Source organism: Vollenhovia emeryi, unplaced genomic scaffold, assembly GCF_000949405.1.
Source record: "Vollenhovia emeryi isolate VEMERY1.0 unplaced genomic scaffold, V.emery_V1.0 DF939289.1, whole genome shotgun sequence".
Taxonomy (NCBI): Eukaryota; Metazoa; Arthropoda; class Insecta; order Hymenoptera; family Formicidae; genus Vollenhovia; species Vollenhovia emeryi.
Window position 1 is genome coordinate 191,445 of NW_011967077.1, and position 20,519 is coordinate 211,963.

The following is a 20,519-nucleotide window of genomic DNA, read 5'->3' on the forward strand; positions in this document are numbered from 1 at the left end:
TCTGAATTATATTACACAATCACATGCAACAAAATTACATACCATTTTTAAATCTTTTAAGTAAAAAATCAATTATAAAATGACATAATAGAAGCAACAATACAAATATTAAACTTAACAATTGATAACAAAAGAAAATAAAATCAAATGTGATTATATACATAAATATATATTTTTTGTTTGAAATATCAACTTAAAAAAGTCTAACCTTCCTAAATATTTAGCCTTGTAACTTTTCAACTTTAATATCTTCTTCGACATGCACACACTTGTTCAATCACAAACATACACACATTTTCTCTCTTTCATATATTTATGTGAAAGCACCAGATTTAACACAGCACACAAGTATATGCGTCCTAATGTTGCAAGATCGCGTTGCTCGCCGAGGTAACGTTAACTAAGATCTTTGGTAAGGCCGTCGTTGACGCATCCAAGAATCCTCCGTCGCTCAATAAGCTCACGGTGCTGTTTGACAATAATGTTGACATCAGGATCGTAGTTAGCACATTTTCAGTAGTCTTCGGCTTCGGTACCGCCGTTGTTCTTTCAATGATAGGTAAAGTGGAAGAGATTGCGGTTGTTAGGATGCTCGCCGTTACATTAGCTAATGCAGTTGTTGAAGTTTGACCAGCTTGGACCTTTGCTATCTTCAAACATACGTCCTTGGCTTGTACAGCTGGTCCAAGACAAGCATCCATCATATATGCCAATAAAGATCCAATAGTCAAACCAGTAGTGTATGACAAGGTCATAATATTACCTTAGAAAATATTGAGTATTATTAGGTCTTGTATATATTAATCTTAAAATTTATCACACGTTATTATGCATTTTCCACTTGTTCCAAATAATAGCACCCATTATTTACACAAATTTAAAAAATTCTTAAAATTAAATATCAAGATATTGCAACTATTTTATTTTTTAGTAGTTAAAAATGAAATGATTTTTTTGTCATATCCTAATAATATGCTCATATGCCGACATTTCCCTCTTTTCTCTTTGTTCTTACCAGTACTTTGAGAGAGGTACTTGGATTTATACCTGCAAGTTCTCGATGTTCCTCCGGTACTTTGCTAGGTGCCTGAATCATAGGTATGGAACCAACTATACCATTTGTAAGGCCAAGGAGCCAAGAGAATAGGAGCGGATATCCCTCACCAGAGAGAATAGGAGCACCACGCGGAATCGCGCAAAGCAAAAATAGGGGAATAAGTATTACCCGTGCGCTAGAGAAATAAAGCAGATGAGTTCGTTTCCATTCATAAGGTATCAGAGCAAATACCTACAAAAAAAGCCAAATTCTCTTCATTATAATCTCATACATAAGAAATATTTTCTCTTGCTGTTCTATTCGTTCCATTTTTATTTTTAAAAGGCAATATTTAGTTTACTGTCGTAGTATTTTTAATTTCTCACAGCTTTAACCATTTGAATTTGAATAATAACAAATATGTTAAATGTAGAAGAGGAACAGAACAGTAAGATGGAGGCAATTTGTATAATTAATGATACCTTGCCGAGTAAGTCAGAGGCGTTAAAAGCAGTCATCAAAATAACTGGCATCCATGACTCGAATTTACAAGATATTATTTCTGATACAATTCCTGGGTAGAGGCAGAGTGTTACGAAGTAAGCAGCACCAATGCTGGCCATATAGGGAAAGATCAATTTGGCGACTTCGAGTCGCGCGACCAAACCTCCTAAAAGATATCATTTTAAATTGAACAACGTGTGTGTGTGTGTGTGTGTGTGTGTGTGAAGCTGTTTCATATTCCAAATTGTGACTAGATCTTTACAATTATCCTACAACGATGATATATATTCATGAATAGCATAATTAGAAGTCTGGGTATAAAAACAGTTTACGTATGAATTCTCACTTTTGATGCCGGACCATGGTGTACTTGTGCTTTGTGTTCCATAGGCTCCTCTCATAACCACGACATCTTCAACCTTGTAAGTCGGTCCAGCGCTACCAGGTGGATTGCCCGAGGGAGCACTAGGCTCGTACACCGGATTGCTGAACGAGAATGCAGAATACTGACCGGTTGCTGAAACAATTAAATAATGCTTTGTATACTATCAACCTTCTTTTTGCAACTTGAAGCAATAATTCTTCAAAGAAACTCTATATTACTTGTATAATTAATTTGTATTGGAATTAATTTCTCAATTACCATTCAAATCAGCACTTCCACTCGCAGATTCTGTTCCCAATGGACTCGTTTGTATCTTCAATACTCCATACTGGCCTTTCGAGGGATCGCCAACTTGATCTAACGGATCCATCTATTTGATAACAACAAAAATGTGAAATTATTGCATTAATAATCAATATTAAATAATTTAGGGGAAAGTTAAATAATTTCCAATTTTAATCAACCTCAGCTGGCCACATTTATTAAATTAGCTTTCACAATGTTTCGACCTTTTGAGGTATATTAAAATTTGAAATTTTTTCAATGAAATTATCGGTCCTCGATTTTCCAATATTTTCATATACATATATAAAGAATACAATACGTACCAGACCGACATCTTCCGTTGGTTCTAACGTGATTCGATTTCTTTCTTGACATAGTGTTATGTAAAATTGCACAAAATCGGTCTTACGTACTACTTGATGCAGCACAAAACATAACAAAATCGTCATATTCGACAAGATAAAGAACATGGATGTATTACCACGTTCATCATTGAGTACAGACTTGGTTATTATTCGATTGATTGACACCCAAAAACCGGCGACGCCTGAAAACACGTATATTTATTTTGCTATATTACATAATATCTTCCATGATAATTAGAAGACTGTAACACAGGGTTGTGTCACTTGTAATATATTGAGTATCAGTGAGGAAATGTCTTTTTCACAATCTATTTCTCACAAACTTGGACATCCAAACGTTTAAATGACAAATTAATTAAATTCTGTTGAAGCAATTTTCTAACAAAAAGAGACAGATTCCAATCACTTATAGTCTTATAGTATGGTTACTCACTTTCTCCAGTCATTACAGCTTGGGTATATCGACTAGGAAGCATTGACGTATATCCGTAAAAACTCGATTGCTGAACTGTAATGTATTACAAATTTCAAAACAAACGTAATAAGAATAAATAAATGTTTACAATATTTTCCATCAGCTAATATCGATGAATAAATTATCGATCTTTTAACTCTACCTGTACAACCAAGGGACACTATAGCAACGGCAACCAAATTGATGGTGTAGGAAGTTGCAACGCCGAAGAGTTCCCACCAAATTTCGCAGATAACCACGAAGTTTAGAGTAACGAACGACACCAAATATCCTTCAAAATTTTATTATAAATTACAGTCGTTAGTAGCTTGCTGTTTATCGTTGGTACAATCTCCAGACAGCACAGAGAAGAGAATTCTTATTGAAATTTTTCTTTCCATTCCATTTCTGTTGTAAACACACTCGTCAAAGTTCGAAAAGAGTTGATAAATTTTTATGCCACAATTCTAAGCTCTTTTTTTTTCATATTACTCGGAGAATTTGCAGGAGGAATTCCCTTTTTTGTGTTCATAACGATCACCCGTGTGCTATCTGGAGTCCATCTCAAATTCTTATCCAAGCTGCATTTCAAATAGCATTTGTTGGACAAAGTGACATTTATAGCCCGATGTCTCACTGTACGCGATAAATGTAACGAATGTTGAAGTGTCTTACCAAATGTAATTCGCGTGTTCAGCGACAGAGTCTCGACTAGAATGTTGTTTGCAAAGACTGCAAAGAAAGCCATAATGATGTAAACGACGGACATGTCGAATATGACGGTGGTTCCCGGGTACCTCGCTTGAAAATAATCCACCGCTATAATAAAGCTGTAACAGACAACGACACAATTCATCGTCGGTATAAAAGGCGAGATTTGAAATGAGAGTTGGACGCAACGCGTTAAGCCATTGCCAATATTTCTCCGTAAAATCTTGACCTACAGAGGAGGGTCGTTCGCGACAATATACTTTGTCTTGATTTGATTGGACTGTCAACATGTACGAGGCATAATATACCAAAGTGGTCGCAGGACCTGTTATAAGGTAGAAGAAAGCCTATGCCACCGAGGATCAGTGCCATGTAAATGAAATTGCATTTGTCGACGGGCGGTGAGAGATGCGTGAATCCGTTGGAGAATTTGAACTCGTTCATGCCCCTGGCCTTGCCCAGCTGGACGTATCCCCGGCTCAGGTTTTCGTCCATGTTGCCGGAGGAGACGAGGAGTCGGCGAGAGGAGAGAGCTCGAAGAGAGACGAGAGTGACTCGGTGCTTGGAAGAGTCTCCCTAATCCATGGCCCTAACGGGCGGATGCTCCTCCTGCCTCCTGCCACTCGAACGCTTTGATCGTCCACCTGATCACTACGATATTTATTTCCTCGCACTGTTAATACCGAGTTCTCTTCTCACCCTCGAGCGCATGCTTTAACATTTACGGCATTGATTTCTGCGCGCGCCGAGTCTGCTCATTGCCCGGTGCTCGAGATATCACTCGATATCCGGGCAAGACGTGCATCAAACACGCACCAAACTTTCCCCTGAAACCTTTAACAAGATCGATGCAATTGTACATACATCGTTTAACAAGACGTGTCATTTTTTTTATATCTTCCAGAGATGGATCCTTTAGTTAGAAATTTACTCTAGATGGATTATAGTAGGTGTAGGTGCGATATTGTCGATTCATTCATTCGCGACGATATCGCCTTCGTATACAATAGCGGAAAAGTATATGCTATCCAATCGCGCCGCTAATTTCTCGCAAACTCATTTATACATCCAAGTATACAAGATTCTAGACGTATCCCAAAACTTTTTCGCGAAGGACCTTTCCTCTTTGTCTCTATTTTTGGCATCTGTGCAAAAGATGCAACTTTCGCGACGTAATATAATTTTCTTCAATGACAAAAGATGAGATGCAAATTGCGCTCAAATCTCCATGGGTGCAACTTTGCTCATTAGGTCAAACCGCAAGGTAATCTAGTGTACCGACGACGGCAAATGTGGTGAGAATGCAGCTACGAGCTTCGAGGCAAGAAGTGAATGGCGTTCCCTCGTCACTTTGTTGCATCGTAAACGATCGAAATAATAGAAAGGAACATGATGCGAGAAAAGAAGGTTAATATCTAGACCCTTTGACTTGTCAGGTAAATAAAGTAGTAGGTGTGCATCGCGTCTGTTCCTGTGTGTCCTGTGTGTGCGCAATCGCCAATGAGAAATTGGCCACGACTACTGTGAGCCACCAATGAGAAGTGGCCAAGAAGCGCAACTACTGGATCATCGATAAGTGGGCGTAATGTGCGCGCGACGTTACACCTCGGTTTATCGACCATGATCTGGAAATGATATCATCGTGTAACGTCAGTCTAAAAACTCGCGTCTCGTTTGCCTGAGCTTTTCCGGCAGCAGTTCCTCGAAGAAGAGCCTGAACGGCGTTGGTAATCGCGAGCGTTTGACGCAACCAAGATATGTCATTGAACACGGCACACGCCAACGGCGGAGTTCTTCTCCATTCTGGCGAGTGGTAAGTGACAAAAGCTCGCGAGTTACATCCCAATTGTTGAGTGGAATTTGAGTTATTGGTCAAATTATCTGTCCTGTGTAATCTCGAGATACGACGTTTCTGCCGCGCAATAAAGCGCAACACCGCCATAATCTTCCCGCCCCGACACTTGGCTTACACGTATATCTCGATGACCTTGTCGCTTTGTCGCAATCAAAGAAATTGCTTCGCACCAATTATGTACTGCCTTTTCAATTTGTTACCTTGCGACAATACACTTTGTTGACCGATCCAACTGTTTCTAGCATCATACTCTTCTGCGACAATGTCAATATGGAATTTCATGGGCAAGAACAAGCGGAGTTTATTGGCAAAAAGCACGGTAGATTGTACCTGACGACGCATAGGATGATCTTCAACGCTAAAGATCAAAAAGAGAAAATGCAGTCCTTCAGCTTCCCGTTTGTCACGTTGAGCGAAGTAGGGCTGGAACAGCCGGTTTTTGGTGCCAATTATATAGGAGGCAAATGCCGTGCCCAGCCAAACGGTAACTGGATTGGAGAGTGCAAATTTAAATTGAGATTCAAGAGCGGCGGAGCAGTGGAATTTGCCCAAGCTTTACTGAGAGCCGCAGCAATGGGTAAGATCAAACTGCAAAAAGCTTACTCACGTTTCCTCTCGTACTCTTGACGAAATATTAATCATGTTCCACCTAACTTTTAGCTCAACGCAATGGTCCAGTGAATGACGCGCCGCCACCTTATACGCCTCCGCTGTCCGAATGGTACCCGGCGCAGCCTTCGGCTTATCAACCTCCTCAAACTGGATATTACGGATGGATGCCTCCAACCAACGTCTTCCCAGATGCCCCACCAGGTTTCATTTCTAATTATTAAAATTATTGATTTAGCTGCACAATCTATCGCTGTTCTCGTAGCAAGATTAGCTTGCTGTCTAAGCTATCTAAGACAGGTATAAAAAGATTGCGATAAATTTTTATAGTAACAAGACTCGATGATCCTTTTGTAAACGTTTAGTGTAAAAGATTGGCGTACGTTTTTTACCTCGCAACGGCACCCGTTGACGTTTCTATTTAACACACTCTCTGCACACGCGAAATGTTTACTAGCAAAAATAATATTCTCGAGTGACGTTTGAATGGAGCTCGCTTGCAAAATTACTCCCTCTTTTCTAGGAAATACAGTGTTTATGACGGACAGTCCGCCGCCGTATCCCGGCATACAGCCAGGATACGGATACGCGAGCGGCCCACCACATCAAGGCGGCGGAGGTGCGGCGGGTCAACCAGGAGCTCCCGGATGGGCCAATCCGACTTACAATGGCCAGCAGATGTCCCATGCAGGTGCGTATCCTGGCGGTTATGGACAACCGCCTTATAGCGGTTATTCGCCTAACCCACCACCGTATTCGGCGTATCCGCAAAGCGGCTATACGCAACCTGGACCTCACAATCAGCAGCCGGGACCTTATAATTCATACCCACGTCAGTACTAACGAGTTGTAATCAATGCAATGTATGTATATATACCTGTATATCTGTAAATTATATGTATATATACATATATATCTATACTCACAATATTTGTCATCAAATTATAAATTACAACAGATGGACGGAGTGCGAAAAGAATTACAAAAGAATGCACTAGACATTCTTCGGAACATATACGCTTGTGTGAAACAGTATGCATATATATTTTCATAAATATCGATAGCTTAGCAAAACTATATAAAGTATACTTTCCGTAATTGCATTGAATATAACAAAGAATTATATTTATAATTATATATATTGATTCCACGAGGTTATAGTGTAATAACGTATGCTATTAATATAATATTAAACATTGATTAAGGATAATTTTTGCTGTTTTTATTTAAACCTATCAATTCAAGATTTTACTTCAAAATGGAAAGATAGCTGAAAGGATTAACACAGATACCTGCTAAACTTGAACGTTTTAAGTATTGAGCAATATAGTTGCGTAACGTGTCCTTACACACGATCTGAAATAAGATTGGCTTTCACTTCACTCAATTATTATCTTGTAGTTGTCAGTAGATCAGTAAACGGCTTTGCACCAACAGACAGAATATAATAGACAGTGTTTCTAGTGTGTCCACCCTTAATCCGCGTTCTTACATATTGTGCATTTCAAATATAATTCTTCATAGATGAGTGCATAGACAAATATTTTTCTTCATTATTAAACGGTTTGCATCCAGTGTAAAACGTGAATACAAAATTATGCCAGAACAAAATAAATGCGGAACATCAAACAAGATTTATGTTTGTACGTATTTTGTTGATATCGATGTTTAATAATAATTCAAAAATTTTCTGTAGATTACATGGTAGAATTTATCGCCGTTGTATTAAATTTCAATGATATCGCGCGCTGCTGATTTTCAATCATTCGATCCTTCATCTTTGTTTAATATAAAGCCAAATTATGAAAAATATATATATATAATCACTTTATATTATAAATCTCTATTGCACACAATTTACAAATATTTTAAAATAAATATCTTTATTATTATTGTTACCATTTGCATTTCCAAACTTAATTTGTGAGATTCCACCCATTTACTATTTATAACTTCGAAATGTAATGTTTTTGTTGAGGAAATCGCTTTCGAATTTAACAAGAATTGAATCGTTAAAAATTTGACGCGGTAATAATGTGACACTTAATTTTCAACTTGTATGTAATTGTATTATTCCACATTGCCGTTCTTCTTTTTTTTTGTTGTTAGATGCAAAGGCTGCTGAAGCTGCACAAAGCGCATATTATGATCCTAATAGGCCTCAATGTGCTTACGTTCCACCACCAGAATATTACGTAAGTGTTATATTTTAAATATATGTATGTAAAATATTTCTAGTAATATTCAAACGTTTATGGTATTTACGATATTGCCAAATATATTAAATTTATTTATATATTTTTATTTACATAAAAGTGTCTCTTTTCTAAAAATATTTCTTTGATATAAAGCAGGATGCTTTCTCATTCTGAGAGCTCTGTTGCATTTTTATCAAATCAAATCAAGCGAGCAATATAAATTATCTTATTGAAAGTTTACGTAATATTAGAAGATATCAAGAATTCGGTCGCCACATTGTGTACCTAAGATTACATCTGCTACATTTGCATCGGGAAAGAGTACATTTGATATGTATTTGTAATTTTGACTAAACGTATTTTATACAGTATTATAAATATTTTTATCGTTATATTTCAGGAAAGTCCACCAGCCTACACAAAGAAATATCAGTGAAACGCGTTACACAAGCTAATTTTATATAGTGCAATCGGTATGCATTCCACTTTAGGCGAATACTGCAAATTTGCATGCTGTCGCGCCGATTTGACGTCGATGTCAGCAAACTGTCGATGTTTGTTACAAAGCAACTCTGAAATTTGGATATGTAGGCTCAAAATGATGGTTGAAGGTGCACCAGGTTTTTCTCGTTACAGCTATGCAATGTTAAAGCACAGATATTACCGCAGGTATTTCGCAACGATGCTGCTTTGTATTAATGCGAGATTCAATAATTCTTTCTTATGTACATGTTATTTCTTGAAAACAGTTGTATTGTTGTGTTTCACACGAGTCTATACAATTACGGAATAAATGTTTACACGCATGTAAATACATACGTAAACGCTTTTGTACGACCATGAAATTGCTACGAATGAATATGTATTTTCAAGTCTTTATTGAAAGTTTCCAAAATACACAATCTTATGACACTGTAGTCGAGTATAAAAACCAAGCATCGAGATCGTTGAATACATTGTTATGATTTCTCCAATAGCTAGAGAGAAAAAGGAATTATCTCTATTTACAATATTCAATAAAAGGTTACGTTACATGGGCTCAATGGGTATTCACGTTTAAAATACGTTCAATTTAATCTGCTTTTTTAACAATATAATTTCACTCGCATTGAGATAGCGATATATAACAAAAAATGTTAACATCGAACAATTGAATACTGGATACAAAGTGGCATAAATTTCTCGAATCAATTCACGCGTGGATAAAACAATTAACAACTGCCTCGAATCCTATCCAAGCAATTTTTGTACAATATACGTTATAGATATACACTCTGGAATGCGTAAGAAAAAAAAACTGTAAAAAGTCTACCCGTACTCGGAGGTGACTGTCAAACTAAGATTTCCATTTTCGACGCGAGTACTGTGGTACCAAATCCGCGTATCCAACAGTACGACGTCCGTCACATCGACGGAGAATTTGAAAGATTTGCATTCGCTTTCGCATTCCGGCGTTGGGGCCACGATCCACGTTTTGCTACCTATTACCTGAGCTTGCCACATGAGTCTCGATATGTAATCCAACTACAGCAGGAAATGAGAAATATTTGTAAGTATTGTGCGCGCGCGCGCGGTTAATGGTTCGACTGCAAAACTCACGTGCATAACGGCACCTTCCTCGTAGCCCATGAAAATGTAATTGCTGTACGGGATTTCCGCGTCATCCGGCAAGAAGTGAGGTACGTTGTAAAATTGCTTCATGGCATCTAGAATCTGTGGATGGCAATTTTTCCAACCGACGTACCAGGGATCCTCGCCCTCTCGATGCAACGCTTGAGCCTCGCTCATCGCGAATAGCTCGCGCAGGTTCGCAAAGTTACTCTTGAAATGCAAAAACTGGCATTCCTCTTCTACCGACTCGTAGGCACCCTCGGTACGCTCGTATAAATCTCGAAAGAATTCCAGAGTGAATTGTTGACGCGCAGGCCAATCACTGGCTGCATTCTTGATTATCATAGGTCGGGACGAATAGGAATAAAAGCGAAATTCCTCTTTGGTCAAATTTGGCAAGATTAACGGCGCTTCGACGTCGCGACAGTAATCGCAATTCGTTATCGGTCTCGTGAATTCCCATACGAGATAATTATTTGGCAGCAAGCATCGAGTTCCTTGAAAACTCCCAATTATACTTAGGTAAAAATATTTATAAAATACGCCATAGAGAAATGGCACGAATAGCATCGCCAGCAATTTCCTCGAGCGCGTTGCAAATCCACTTTTTGCATCGGTAATCATCGTTACGGATTTTAAGTCGTTTATCACAGCCCCGTGTTGGATATAATTTTCAGTCAAGTTGAGAAATGCTTTTCGTATGTTCTCTGCCATTCTAGAGCAATTTAGCAATCGTTATAATTGATTAATCTATCATGCGTATCTCCGCCTATTTCTCATTCGTGAAAAACCGCTTCGAGTTATTTGCGCGTTCGTACCAATGTAGATAGAAATTGAATGTATTTCTCGTTTGGCAGAAATATTCATTGCACTCGCTCACTCATGTACCATGCGGTACACCACTCGTGTTGCGATTTCAATTGGTCTTAAAAACGATCTAGCAGTAATTACTACAGCCGCACTACCACTCGTCCATCCCATCTTATTAATCGCTCACGCTGACATGGCACGTTGATACTGACATTTATTATCATTGCCTCGGCAAGTGCGTATATTTGTACAGTACATGAATCATTTGCTTTATTTAGATCTTGACGTTTGGGGGCTTTCGTTGTTTACATTGCCAGAGGATTGCCGGAAGGTATTTCAATTATAAATAGAAGAATCCAATATTTCGTCGGGTCATTTCTCACGATGGTCCGGTGCAGCGATCTTTGTGCAAAGACAAATTACCGATTTAAAATACAACTAGTATATAGCCGATATGTACACGCAACATCTTGTTTGTCCTTGAGCTACATACGCGTACTGCGAGACTTCCAGAGTTGCTATCGATTATACGACGGAAACTTTCATCTCCCAGTTGGTGGGGATTCTCTCCTTCCAATGGCATTCACATCTGCCTTAGAATGGAAGTCCGCTTTAGTCGCAGCCAAGTACCTTAACAAGACGTTTCCTGCATCGTATGCTCAACAGATGCGTCTTCCGCCTCCGTTGTGAAAAACATCTTGCGTCATGGCACACGCGTGTTCGGAACAGTTTTTCATATACAACATACGTCGCGACCGTACACATATATACGTAATCTTTCTATTCTACCCAGTAGAACTGCGATTAAAAAGATTAAGCGTTAAAAAACAAAAGTCTCAGAAGTGTTTATTTTATCAAATCACACAACTAATGTACAAGTCCCATTCAAACCGGCGTCCGAAGTCAATTTTTCGACAGTTGTAAACTGTCGTAGGCTGCGTTTAGGGAGACGCTATCAGCGCTGAAAGCATCAGTCCATCTTTGTTACTCACTGTATGCCGAACAAAGATAAAAGACGCTTTTAGCGCTAAAACCACGCTCCCCGAATCCACCTATAGATTACTACAGATTTTGATTTATCTTATTCTTGCGGTTATACAATTCAAATGGTATAAAACCTAATTTACAGCAGTTATAACGCTAAAGAGTATATATGAATCTTTTCATTCTTACAGACTGTGATATAGCAGTGTGGACTTGTTTTGACCCCTCTCTCTCTTTTTTTTACATATTATTTTACTACTAGGCCAACCACAAAATGTTGAACGGATTTTCTTAATTTCATTCAGCACGAAATTCGTTGTTATTCTGCTGTTTGAGTTAATCCAACGATACTCAAGTATAAAATTATTATTCCATCTTTTGTTTACAAGGATTGTAGCTTTGCTCGATAGCAATATAGTGTGCCGTGTAGTCTATATTATGCAAAAAAGATATGTATGTGTGTATTTTTCGTTGCAGAAACTACAACAAAAGGTAAAACTTTGTTAAAATTTCACATGTACCAAGAATAGATCTCGCACAGTTTCCGAATTACGCACGAACGTGTATACACATGTGATCAATCACACATTTAAATTGATCATCGTTAAACTGAACGTTACGTGAAAATGTATAAATGAATAATAACAAATCATAAGTTGCATGCATAGACAATGGTCACTGCAAAAATTTGCTTGTAAATGCAATGTTACGAAACCCTTTCGCTACAGCCCCCTCGTAACGAAAAAGCGCCCATGTACGGAAGGCAAACACTTCTGGCGCAAAAAAACTTGCAGCTGACTGAATAATTTCTGTAGCCTACCTATGATATCTAATTATAGGTATCTCTTTTATATTTGTCTTTTGTTTTATCATAAATGTCGAAAACTGGAGAGAATAAAGATATACGTTATAAAGATAATCGCTCATTTGTTAAGGGCACAAATGTGTACTCCGTGCAGCGAAAGAGTTAATTGACATGTAATTAAGTCTCATAAAAACTGTTGCTTTGTTGAACAAATAATACGAATAATACGCTAAATTATTCAAATTAAAATAGTGTCTATAATATATCCACATCAAAATAACATATTTATTGCAAAAAGGATTTATAAACAAATCAGATTGAACTAATATCTTGAATAAAATTTGTAGAGACATATCGGTGAAAAAAAAGAAATTTCTTTTTAAATCACATTATCACAACACATTGTTTTAATTATGGAAGTTTCACTAATCACAGTTCTCAAGACTACCTTACTTTCAGCAGTATAAAAAATTCAGAGCATACACTTAAATCTGGACTATGAAAATATAAAACATTTGGCATAGCGATCATATCCTTTTTGTTTCCCCAATAAATCAAGACTAGTCACCTAAATTGTTTTTGTAACGGAACAGACTACGTTTATTGGGTATTCTCCGCAATAATGATGCAACTCAAAATAAATTATTACTTACTGTTAGAAATGTGTTTGTTTGTAGTGTGTGTGTGTGTGTGTGCGCGTGTATGTGTGTGACTAGCTGACAGTTTTTATGTCAATGTAACAGCAATGTTTGTATCAATGTTTACACCCGATTAAGCTTTACAGAAATTTCTAGCGATTATCAATCAGAAGTAACACCATTTGCCAAGAATAGCGTCCTTAATAGCCGCTATGTACTGCGCAGGGACCCAATATATCCAATACCTTGATGCCTCCGTAGTGCCTAACTGTATTGCCTGTAAGTTTTAAGGATTATCATCGGATTAGTCCAAGACTATTGAATTTGCGATACACGTACCATAACATGATATTCCGGATGATCGTGAATAGGTTCACTATGCACACCCTTGATCGAATTCATTGGTATTTTGTCCGTTCGTTCCTTCGTGCCGATCCAAAGCTGATCTTGTTCCAATTTAAATGTTAGTCTAACCTTTCCTCCAGACTTGTTTAACATTCCAGCTAATGGAAATTCAGGCAAAGGTTCCTATATTTTATCAACCGACAACAGTTATAGTAGTTTTCGTCGCTGTATATACATATGCTTGATATGTAAAACAGGCTTCACGCAGACTTTATACAACCTTGCTATCTAGTATCCCTGGCATCACGTCCTCTGGAATACCTTTGTCTAAAACCTTCCTATGAACTTTTTGTTGCGAAAGAGGCTCTTTGCTCACCGAGGAGACGGCCTCGTCGATGAGGTCTTGCTTCGTTGGAATTGACACAGCCAATACGTCGTCTAATTTGGATCCAACTATCATAACTTTGGCACCTTTAGCATTTGTCGTGAAGCAAGTTAGTAATTTTGTTAGTCGCAAAGAGTAAATAACATAGAACTTGCCAAAGTATCCTCGATTGGTACGTTACCTTTTGTGACTCCCAAGTTTCTAAGGGTCTGATCGTCTTTGGCTAATCCTTTAAACATAACTTTCTGCATCGCTTGCGGTACCGAGATGATCTTTTGCAAATGCGTCTTTAACTCGGCAACTGTGCCATCTAAAGCAAAATTTACACTAATCTTCTGTTTGTTGTAAATCACTGTAAAGTCTATATTCTCTGTGGATGGTTGTTGCAAAGTGGTCGCGGCCGTGTCCTGCGAGTCGCTGACGTTGTTCCCGCACTCCATCGTAGATTCCTTGGCGTCTGCCGCCGAATTTTCCATGGACTTTGCTTGGTTCGACGCGAGTTCCGGACGAGGGGACGAATTGTCGTTGAGGGAACAGCTGTCATTGTTGTCGCCCTTAACAGAATCTAGAGAGATGAAAATACACGTCAACCAAGGCCTCTCCATTTACCAACAATTCATCATAGATGTAGAAAGTAAAGAGTGAACCGGTGAGAGGTTAGAGTCCGTCCTCGAAAATGTGCATTGCCGTGCGAGCGGCGCGAACGTAGGTCGTTGGGTCGGAATTTAGGATAGAAATTGGCAAATACGTACGCATAGAGGAGCGTCAACGTCACAAAATGATCCGACGTACACAAACGCGGCGGATGCCACGGGCGACCCGAAGGAAGGTTTCGCCGTGATACCGCGATCTATCTGTCCGCCGGTGGAATTTATCGCGGCTGAGGTAAGGTAAAGCGGCTACGAGCTACGAGGAGTGGCCGAACGTCGGGAATTTCGCGGAAAGGACGAAAAATAAACAGGATTCAGCACGTACCCACGTACTCCATGTTGAACCGTGCTCCACTGGCCAATCAAATTTATCACAGAGAGCGTTCTTACCGCTCACGCATCGTTGTGTTCGTTGGTGATATCGGTGACGCACGTTCTTCGGAATGACTTTCCAATTTTTGAATACTTGTTACACTCCAAGCGCGATATCTCTGTCTTTCGAGCCGCATCTATATACATCTTATATTATATACATTCATGTTATTTCTTCTTTCTTTCGGTAAACGAGAAAGGAGAAGAGAAACGCTTCGAAGCGTGCGCGACTCAAATGTAAGATCGAAAAGGTAATTTTCCATCTCGTCTCATCCACGGAAGAAAGAGATTTTCGCCTTTCGGAAGATAGAATTTAAGATGATATACCGAAAGAAATAATTAGTAATAACAAGTCCTGCAACGACTCGTGTGAGTCGTGTGCGCTAACGCGCAGAGCGCGGTGAGGTGAGGTTAGGATCGTTTCACGGGATAAAGAAGATTCGTAGTTGTACAAACCAAGATGGCGAGCACGGCACGTTCCGCCTTCTCTCACGACGGTCAATATTACGCATGTAGCGGTAACGACGGCAAGTTGAGGATCTGGGAGACTGCGAGCGGCCGGTTGAAGGACGAGTACACTCCTAATCGACATTTATCGTCACCCTGCAGCGTCATAGGATGGATCTCCGCGTGTCCGCAATCGGCGGGCAACGCATCGGTAAATGCGCCATGTGCTTCAGCTCCCCAACCGCCGCTTCCTGCTTTTCGCTCTATTTACGCGCTTGCTGTACACCATTTCGCACCCTCGACAGTCTTTCATCCTCACCAGCATTTCTCACCTTTCTTCGAGCTTGCTCGACACGCGACTTTCCCAAAGGTTATGTTGAACGCACCAACGTATTTCCTCTTCGATTTCGCTCTTGCGTCGAGATCAACATAAATGTAAATGATGAAACGTCTTCCACATGTCTTTTAAGCCATCGCCAAGAAAGAGACGCAGGAGAAAGTCAATTTCAGAAGAGTTGGACCGCAAAGCTGTCGTGGCAATGGGTTCGATGAACGGAAAGATCGTCTTGTACGACGTAGCAGCCGCGTCCGTCGGCGCTACGTTGGACGGCCATTCCTCTACCGTTACGGCGATCGCTTGGTCACCACACACCGGATTGATTACAGCGGCCAATGATTTTCACATAGTGGAATGGACTCTTCAGGAGAATGGAATCAAATGTAAATGGAAATCCGGCAAAGCCAAAGTCACAGCCCTGGCAATTGTACCTAATGAAAAGTCCTTGCTATCCGCCGAAAGAGTAATCAAGTGGTGGAATTTAACAACGAAGCAATTGATCCGCACCTTTACTGGACATGCCAATCAAGTCACGTTTCTTCATACTGTACAAGTAGACGACACAACCAGTTATCTACTCAGTAGTGCCTGTGCAGACAGTCATCTCTCTGTATGGGCATTAGACAAAGTATGTTGCTGGTCATCTCTTCTTTTTTTTCACAAATGCTAAAGGTCCTTGATTCAATTCTAAGATAAAGATGTTTATAGAAAGAAGCATCGATAGTTCATTCACTTTTTAATCGGCCATTCTTAATATAGTTTTAACTCATTTTCTATAACTTTGCTATAAGATACAATTTTGGTATGCTGTGCACACACCTTTTATACAGTTGATTATATGTATTTTCTCTTTTTTTTTTATTAGGCTTGGTTTGACAATTAAATTTCTTTTCATCTCTGTTTAGAATAAAAATGATAAAGCATCAATGGCAACGCTGGCTATGCAAGATGAGGCTACGTGTATCTCGATACTTGTTGCAGAAGATTTGCAAGTCGTCGTATTGGTTACTACTCAATCGGGTCAGACACAACTGTTCAAGTATCAGCCGAATGGTCACACCAAACCATTGAAACCGTCTCTTAACGTTGCGATAGCGGCAGATGTCAATCAGAAGAAATCTGTTGGACAAATTCCAATTTTAGCAGGTCACTTGACCGAAGATGAAAAGCTATTACTAGCATACGGTAGTTATCTGAATTTGACATTCGAGAAAGTTGTGCCCGACTTTTCGGACAAGTTGCAATGTTTAGTCAGATCAGAAAGATTGGATGCAAAAAAATCGAAAGAAAAGAAAGAAGAAACAATTTCTAAAGTGAAACCTACCTCGATAGAAGGAGATGTTGAATATCTTGCACCAGGTAACGCTAGAGGTAATGTGTTCCGTAATTATAATAATAAACTATTATGCAAGTAAATGTTTCGGATCCATGTTTTAATCATTGACGAAAATAGGGAGAAAAACGTAAAAAGAATACTACATTACAGGAATGGGAGTTTCAACGCAGAAAAGAAATAGAACTAGCTCAGGGTCTCAATTACTTTTAAAAGAGAGATTAGAAAATCTTAGCTTAAATGCGGACGCAAATTCATCAGGAAAATTACCGACGAAAGGAGCAAATAGGACGCAATTACTGATGCAAGCTTTAAATAGCAAAGATAAAACCATTTTGTCAACGGTGCTGTTTACAAAAAATGAAACTGTAATTCGTAATACCATCGCCAAATTACCAGTGCAAGCAATCGCACCATTGCTTAAAGAATTAACCCTTATGTTGCAAGGCAAAACATATGTGTAATTATTATTTTTTGTTATACATTTTTCTAAATTTATTTATTGTAAAAGTATGTAACACCTTGTGCGTAATTTTTTTAAGACTTATTACTTTATCCATGTTTAGGAGTAATATCGCAGCAATGTGGTTGCAAACTTTGATAATGACTCATGCAGCACACCTGATGTCGCGACCTGATATTGCAGAGATACTGAGCCCTATTCTAAGTTTTATCGATGCGAAATTAACTCTTCTAACGGCTGTACAGAGATTAAAAGGCAGAGTTTCTCTTATAACAGGACAAATATCTCAAGCTAATGAGGAACACAACAAAGATATAACTGAGGATAGTTTGCTTGTTTATCAAGACCCAGGTTAATATAACTTATCAATATATTCCCAAATTTTATTGAATTTCACATATTAAATCTACATAAAAAAATATATATATATGTAGATTCATCGGATGAAGGTGCCGATAAGGATGAAGTTGATCTAAGCAGCGAATCCGATGACAATTGGGAAGAGATGTCGGATCAAGACGTTCAAGATGAGCAAGACGAAGAAGCTAACAGAAGCATCAAGTCTGAGGACGATGATGATAATAATGATGATGATGTGGATAATTATTCTATACACAGCTGAAATAAAGTTGGTTGGTAACAGTGAATAACTGGTCTAACTAGTAATTTCTTTTAATACTGAGATTATTTCGTTCGTTTATTGTCCAACCACTTTTTCACTTTGTCTCTTCAAGTAAATTACACAAAAGAGAACTATAAAAATTATTGGCGAATTATATAACTACTTTCATTTTTTATAAATTTAATATTGATATGAGAAAATCACTCAAAATACTTTTCATTAATTAATGTTATACTTGACAAATAATATTCTATTTTTCAGCTAAATCACAAAAATAAAATAATGTAACGTTGGCATTATCAATATTATACTGTTCAACTCTTTTATTTGTAAACTGTTAAACGTTGTAAGAAGGAATAAAGTGCCACTTTTTATATTACAATCATTTCTTTCCAGTAAAGATCTCGATTATTAATACAACCATAGTGGAACCATTCTTGACGGAAGTCAAGAAGCAAAAATGGTATTGTAAAAAGTTAACCTTTTTCTTCTTGAGACATTTATTTTTACTATAAGTATGAAGATTCGGAGGAAAAGCCAAATGTAGCGAGTACTCGTGTTACTTATTTGTTATCTACACATATGTTATATTTTTCTTGAAAAATATGTAATTGTACAAATATATTTGGATGTACAAGATGGTCTGCGTTATGAACGAGAAAACCTTGTTAGCTTTCATTAGTCTCATTACTTAATTAAATAGTGCTATATTTGACTTTACTTCCACTGTTAGCCTCACAATCAGTGGATTGCCCTGCCCTACCGAGAGGGGACAATCGAATAAAAACTGATTTTTGAGTGAATTCCAACCCGGATCTTTAGTTTATTAGAACACCACATATCTCGTTATTGACATGTAAAACAAAAATAGGTTCTTTGCGTACGAACAAGATTTATAGATACGCATCGCGCAAAACATACGATAACTTTATCGTGAACTTTCATTGACGATATTTTAAAAGTTTATTATAATGTTATTTTTATTAAATATTTTTTACTTTTAAATGTAATCGAAGAATTCTATATGAATCTAGTAATGGTTCTATATATAGTTACTATTAGAGAAGTAATATTGTGGCAAGTCTCTGGAGCTAATAACCTACTTTGAAATACAATTTATTATGTATAAATCGTTGAAATAATCTATTACTTTTACTACATTTAGTGCTCAGAACAGTGCCATTTATTTTGAGAATATTAAAAAGAATAATGTTTATTTAGTTTGCTAATATATGTCTGTTTAGCTAATTAATTAAGTTAATTGTACGATAAGAACACATACACATATATTACATTAAATTTAAAACTCTTAAATTTAATAAAATTCTATTTGTATCTTTGTATATACTCTGTATAATCTGTTTTCTTTATTTTAATACAAGCTTGCATAACTTTAGAGAATCTTTTGTGTATCATAAGTTGATCAATTTAGCTGAATACGAATATATAGTATTTTATTTTAAAAAATAAACAAGTTTTATATTGTATAGATTGTATTTTTCCTTGTAGAATCTTTATCTTGGATCGTATGAGTACCACTAGCAACAGACTATCCTAATGGAAAAGTACAAGCACATGTATATGTATAATGTCGTTACGTTATATTTAAACTGTGTGAAAATGATTTGTATGTGTTATCATGTAAATTGTTATTTAAAACTTAAAATTATCGAATCTTGAATGCTAAATAAACATGATAAACTTTGAAAGACCTGCTGGCCTTATGATAAACCGTCGCGTGTCGTTCCACACATAAGTGTATCTACGACACACCTACTATTGTAGGTGTGTACTAATATCTTGGAAATATGTTGAATATCTCCGGCTTACGACGTGTTTATAGTTTACTAAATTGATAATTCACATTTATTAACAGTAGCGAGTGCTTTAGTCAAGATAATTGACTAATTATTACATACAATTAACAGCGTAATTATTAATAATACTTTATTACTAATAATTATTGTTATTAATTAATAATTACTAATAATTATTGTTTTTATGGTTCTTATGCTATATTGTAATTATTCTAGAAATTAAAGATAGTAATGAACAAATCTCCTTGGAGGTAGCTTATACTTTTCTCTCTTATATCTTTACATTTGAATTATTTTCTGCTTACAATTTGTTATATCTCAAACGTTAGATTAAAATTTAACAAAAATCAAATATTAAAATTATAGTTTCAGTCATATAGATAGGTTCTATTGAAAGATTTGGAAAGAAAATAATTTGCTAAAACATTTAAATACACGCGTATACATATATTATATGTTATTTATTGAATCTAATACAGTTTACTTGGAAGTAAACAT

At 37.4% G+C, this 20,519-nt stretch overlaps 5 protein-coding genes across 10 annotated transcripts; 2 read left to right on the top strand and 3 right to left on the bottom strand.

The window, feature by feature from the left end:
- Window positions 1–320: 320 nt before the first annotated feature.
- LOC105559127 (equilibrative nucleoside transporter 4) lies at window positions 321–4,511 on the bottom strand. The gene is made up of 10 exons (XM_012007210.1): window positions 4,066–4,511; window positions 3,705–3,859; window positions 3,193–3,321; window positions 3,009–3,083; window positions 2,534–2,757; window positions 2,184–2,295; window positions 1,887–2,057; window positions 1,519–1,706; window positions 1,048–1,288; window positions 321–763 (listed from the first exon to the last, which is right to left on the bottom strand). Exons 1-10 carry the CDS (start codon window positions 4,233–4,235, stop codon window positions 360–362), a joined length of 1,869 nt encoding a protein of 622 aa, XP_011862600.1. The 5' UTR covers window positions 4,236–4,511; the 3' UTR covers window positions 321–359.
- Window positions 4,512–5,126: 615 nt separating this feature from the next.
- Window positions 5,127–9,316, top strand: LOC105559129 (WW domain-binding protein 2). Of its 2 annotated transcripts, XM_012007213.1 has the most exons (6): window positions 5,133–5,553; window positions 5,838–6,172; window positions 6,256–6,408; window positions 6,728–6,895; window positions 8,314–8,399; window positions 8,803–9,316. In XM_012007213.1, exons 1-6 carry the CDS (start codon window positions 5,498–5,500, stop codon window positions 8,836–8,838), a joined length of 834 nt encoding a protein of 277 aa, XP_011862603.1. In that variant the 5' UTR covers window positions 5,133–5,497; the 3' UTR covers window positions 8,839–9,316. The 2 variants fall into 2 exon arrangements, with proteins under 2 accessions (XP_011862602.1, XP_011862603.1); XM_012007212.1 differs by lacking the exons at window positions 8,314–8,399; window positions 8,803–9,316 and having other exon boundaries at window positions 5,127–5,553; window positions 6,728–7,414.
- Window positions 9,264–11,558, bottom strand: LOC105559128. The gene is made up of 2 exons (XM_012007211.1): window positions 10,002–11,558; window positions 9,264–9,926 (listed from the first exon to the last, which is right to left on the bottom strand). The coding sequence occupies exons 1-2, from the start codon at window positions 10,725–10,727 to the stop codon at window positions 9,711–9,713; spliced, it is 942 nt and encodes a 313-aa protein (XP_011862601.1). The 5' UTR covers window positions 10,728–11,558; the 3' UTR covers window positions 9,264–9,710.
- Window positions 11,559–11,656: 98 nt separating this feature from the next.
- On the bottom strand, window positions 11,657–15,052 carry LOC105559131 (ubiquitin domain-containing protein UBFD1-like). Of its 2 annotated transcripts, none has more exons than XM_012007217.1 (5): window positions 14,956–15,052; window positions 14,162–14,545; window positions 13,876–14,066; window positions 13,590–13,778; window positions 11,657–13,527 (listed from the first exon to the last, which is right to left on the bottom strand). In XM_012007217.1, exons 1-5 carry the CDS (start codon window positions 14,966–14,968, stop codon window positions 13,417–13,419), a joined length of 888 nt encoding a protein of 295 aa, XP_011862607.1. In that variant the 5' UTR covers window positions 14,969–15,052; the 3' UTR covers window positions 11,657–13,416. The 2 variants fall into 2 exon arrangements, with proteins under 2 accessions (XP_011862607.1, XP_011862608.1); XM_012007218.1 differs by lacking the exon at window positions 14,956–15,052 and adding an exon at window positions 14,733–14,903.
- A 293-nt stretch (window positions 15,053–15,345) lies between these two features.
- LOC105559130 (WD repeat-containing protein 43) lies at window positions 15,346–19,908 on the top strand. Of its 4 annotated transcripts, XR_001008725.1 has the most exons (8): window positions 15,346–15,660; window positions 15,920–16,414; window positions 16,692–17,157; window positions 17,273–17,579; window positions 17,686–17,933; window positions 18,017–18,214; window positions 18,601–18,667; window positions 19,714–19,908. XR_001008725.1 is itself a non-coding variant. In XM_012007215.1 (7 exons), exons 1-6 carry the CDS (start codon window positions 15,463–15,465, stop codon window positions 18,202–18,204), a joined length of 1,902 nt encoding a protein of 633 aa, XP_011862605.1. In that variant the 5' UTR covers window positions 15,346–15,462; the 3' UTR covers window positions 18,205–18,214; window positions 18,601–19,908. The 4 variants fall into 4 exon arrangements, 3 of the variants coding, with proteins under 3 accessions (XP_011862605.1, XP_011862606.1, XP_011862604.1); XM_012007215.1 differs by having other exon boundaries at window positions 18,601–19,908; XM_012007216.1 differs by lacking the exons at window positions 18,601–18,667; window positions 19,714–19,908 and adding an exon at window positions 18,466–18,588.
- The last annotated feature ends 611 nt before the right edge of the window (window positions 19,909–20,519 follow it).

Coding starts and splice junctions, on each gene's coding strand:
- LOC105559130 (XM_012007215.1), top strand. CDS start 15,463: ATGGCGAGCACGGCACGTTCCGCCTTCTCTCACGACGGTCAATATTAC. Junction 17,158..17,272: donor TGCACCAGGTAACGCTAGAG/GTAATGTGTTCC, acceptor ACTACATTACAG/GAATGGGAGTTTCAACGCAG. Junction 17,934..18,016: donor GCTTGTTTATCAAGACCCAG/GTTAATATAACT, acceptor ATATATATGTAG/ATTCATCGGATGAAGGTGCC.
- LOC105559128 (XM_012007211.1), bottom strand. CDS start 10,727: ATGGCAGAGAACATACGAAAAGCATTTCTCAACTTGACTGAAAATTAT. Junction 9,927..10,001: donor AGGAAGGTGCCGTTATGCAC/GTGAGTTTTGCA, acceptor TTCCTGCTGTAG/TTGGATTACATATCGAGACT.
- LOC105559131 (XM_012007217.1), bottom strand. Junction 14,067..14,161: donor AAACTTGGGAGTCACAAAAG/GTAACGTACCAA, acceptor CAAATGCTAAAG/GTGCCAAAGTTATGATAGTT. Junction 13,779..13,875: donor CAGGGATACTAGATAGCAAG/GTTGTATAAAGT, acceptor GATAAAATATAG/GAACCTTTGCCTGAATTTCC.
- LOC105559127 (XM_012007210.1), bottom strand. CDS start 4,235: ATGGACGAAAACCTGAGCCGGGGATACGTCCAGCTGGGCAAGGCCAGG. Junction 3,084..3,192: donor AGTGTCCCTTGGTTGTACAG/GTAGAGTTAAAA, acceptor AATACATTACAG/TTCAGCAATCGAGTTTTTAC. Junction 764..1,047: donor GGAACATCGAGAACTTGCAG/GTATAAATCCAA, acceptor ATATTTTCTAAG/GTAATATTATGACCTTGTCA.
- LOC105559129 (XM_012007212.1), top strand. CDS start 5,498: ATGTCATTGAACACGGCACACGCCAACGGCGGAGTTCTTCTCCATTCT. Junction 5,554..5,837: donor CTTCTCCATTCTGGCGAGTG/GTAAGTGACAAA, acceptor AACTGTTTCTAG/CATCATACTCTTCTGCGACA. Junction 6,409..6,727: donor CTTCCCAGATGCCCCACCAG/GTTTCATTTCTA, acceptor CCTCTTTTCTAG/GAAATACAGTGTTTATGACG.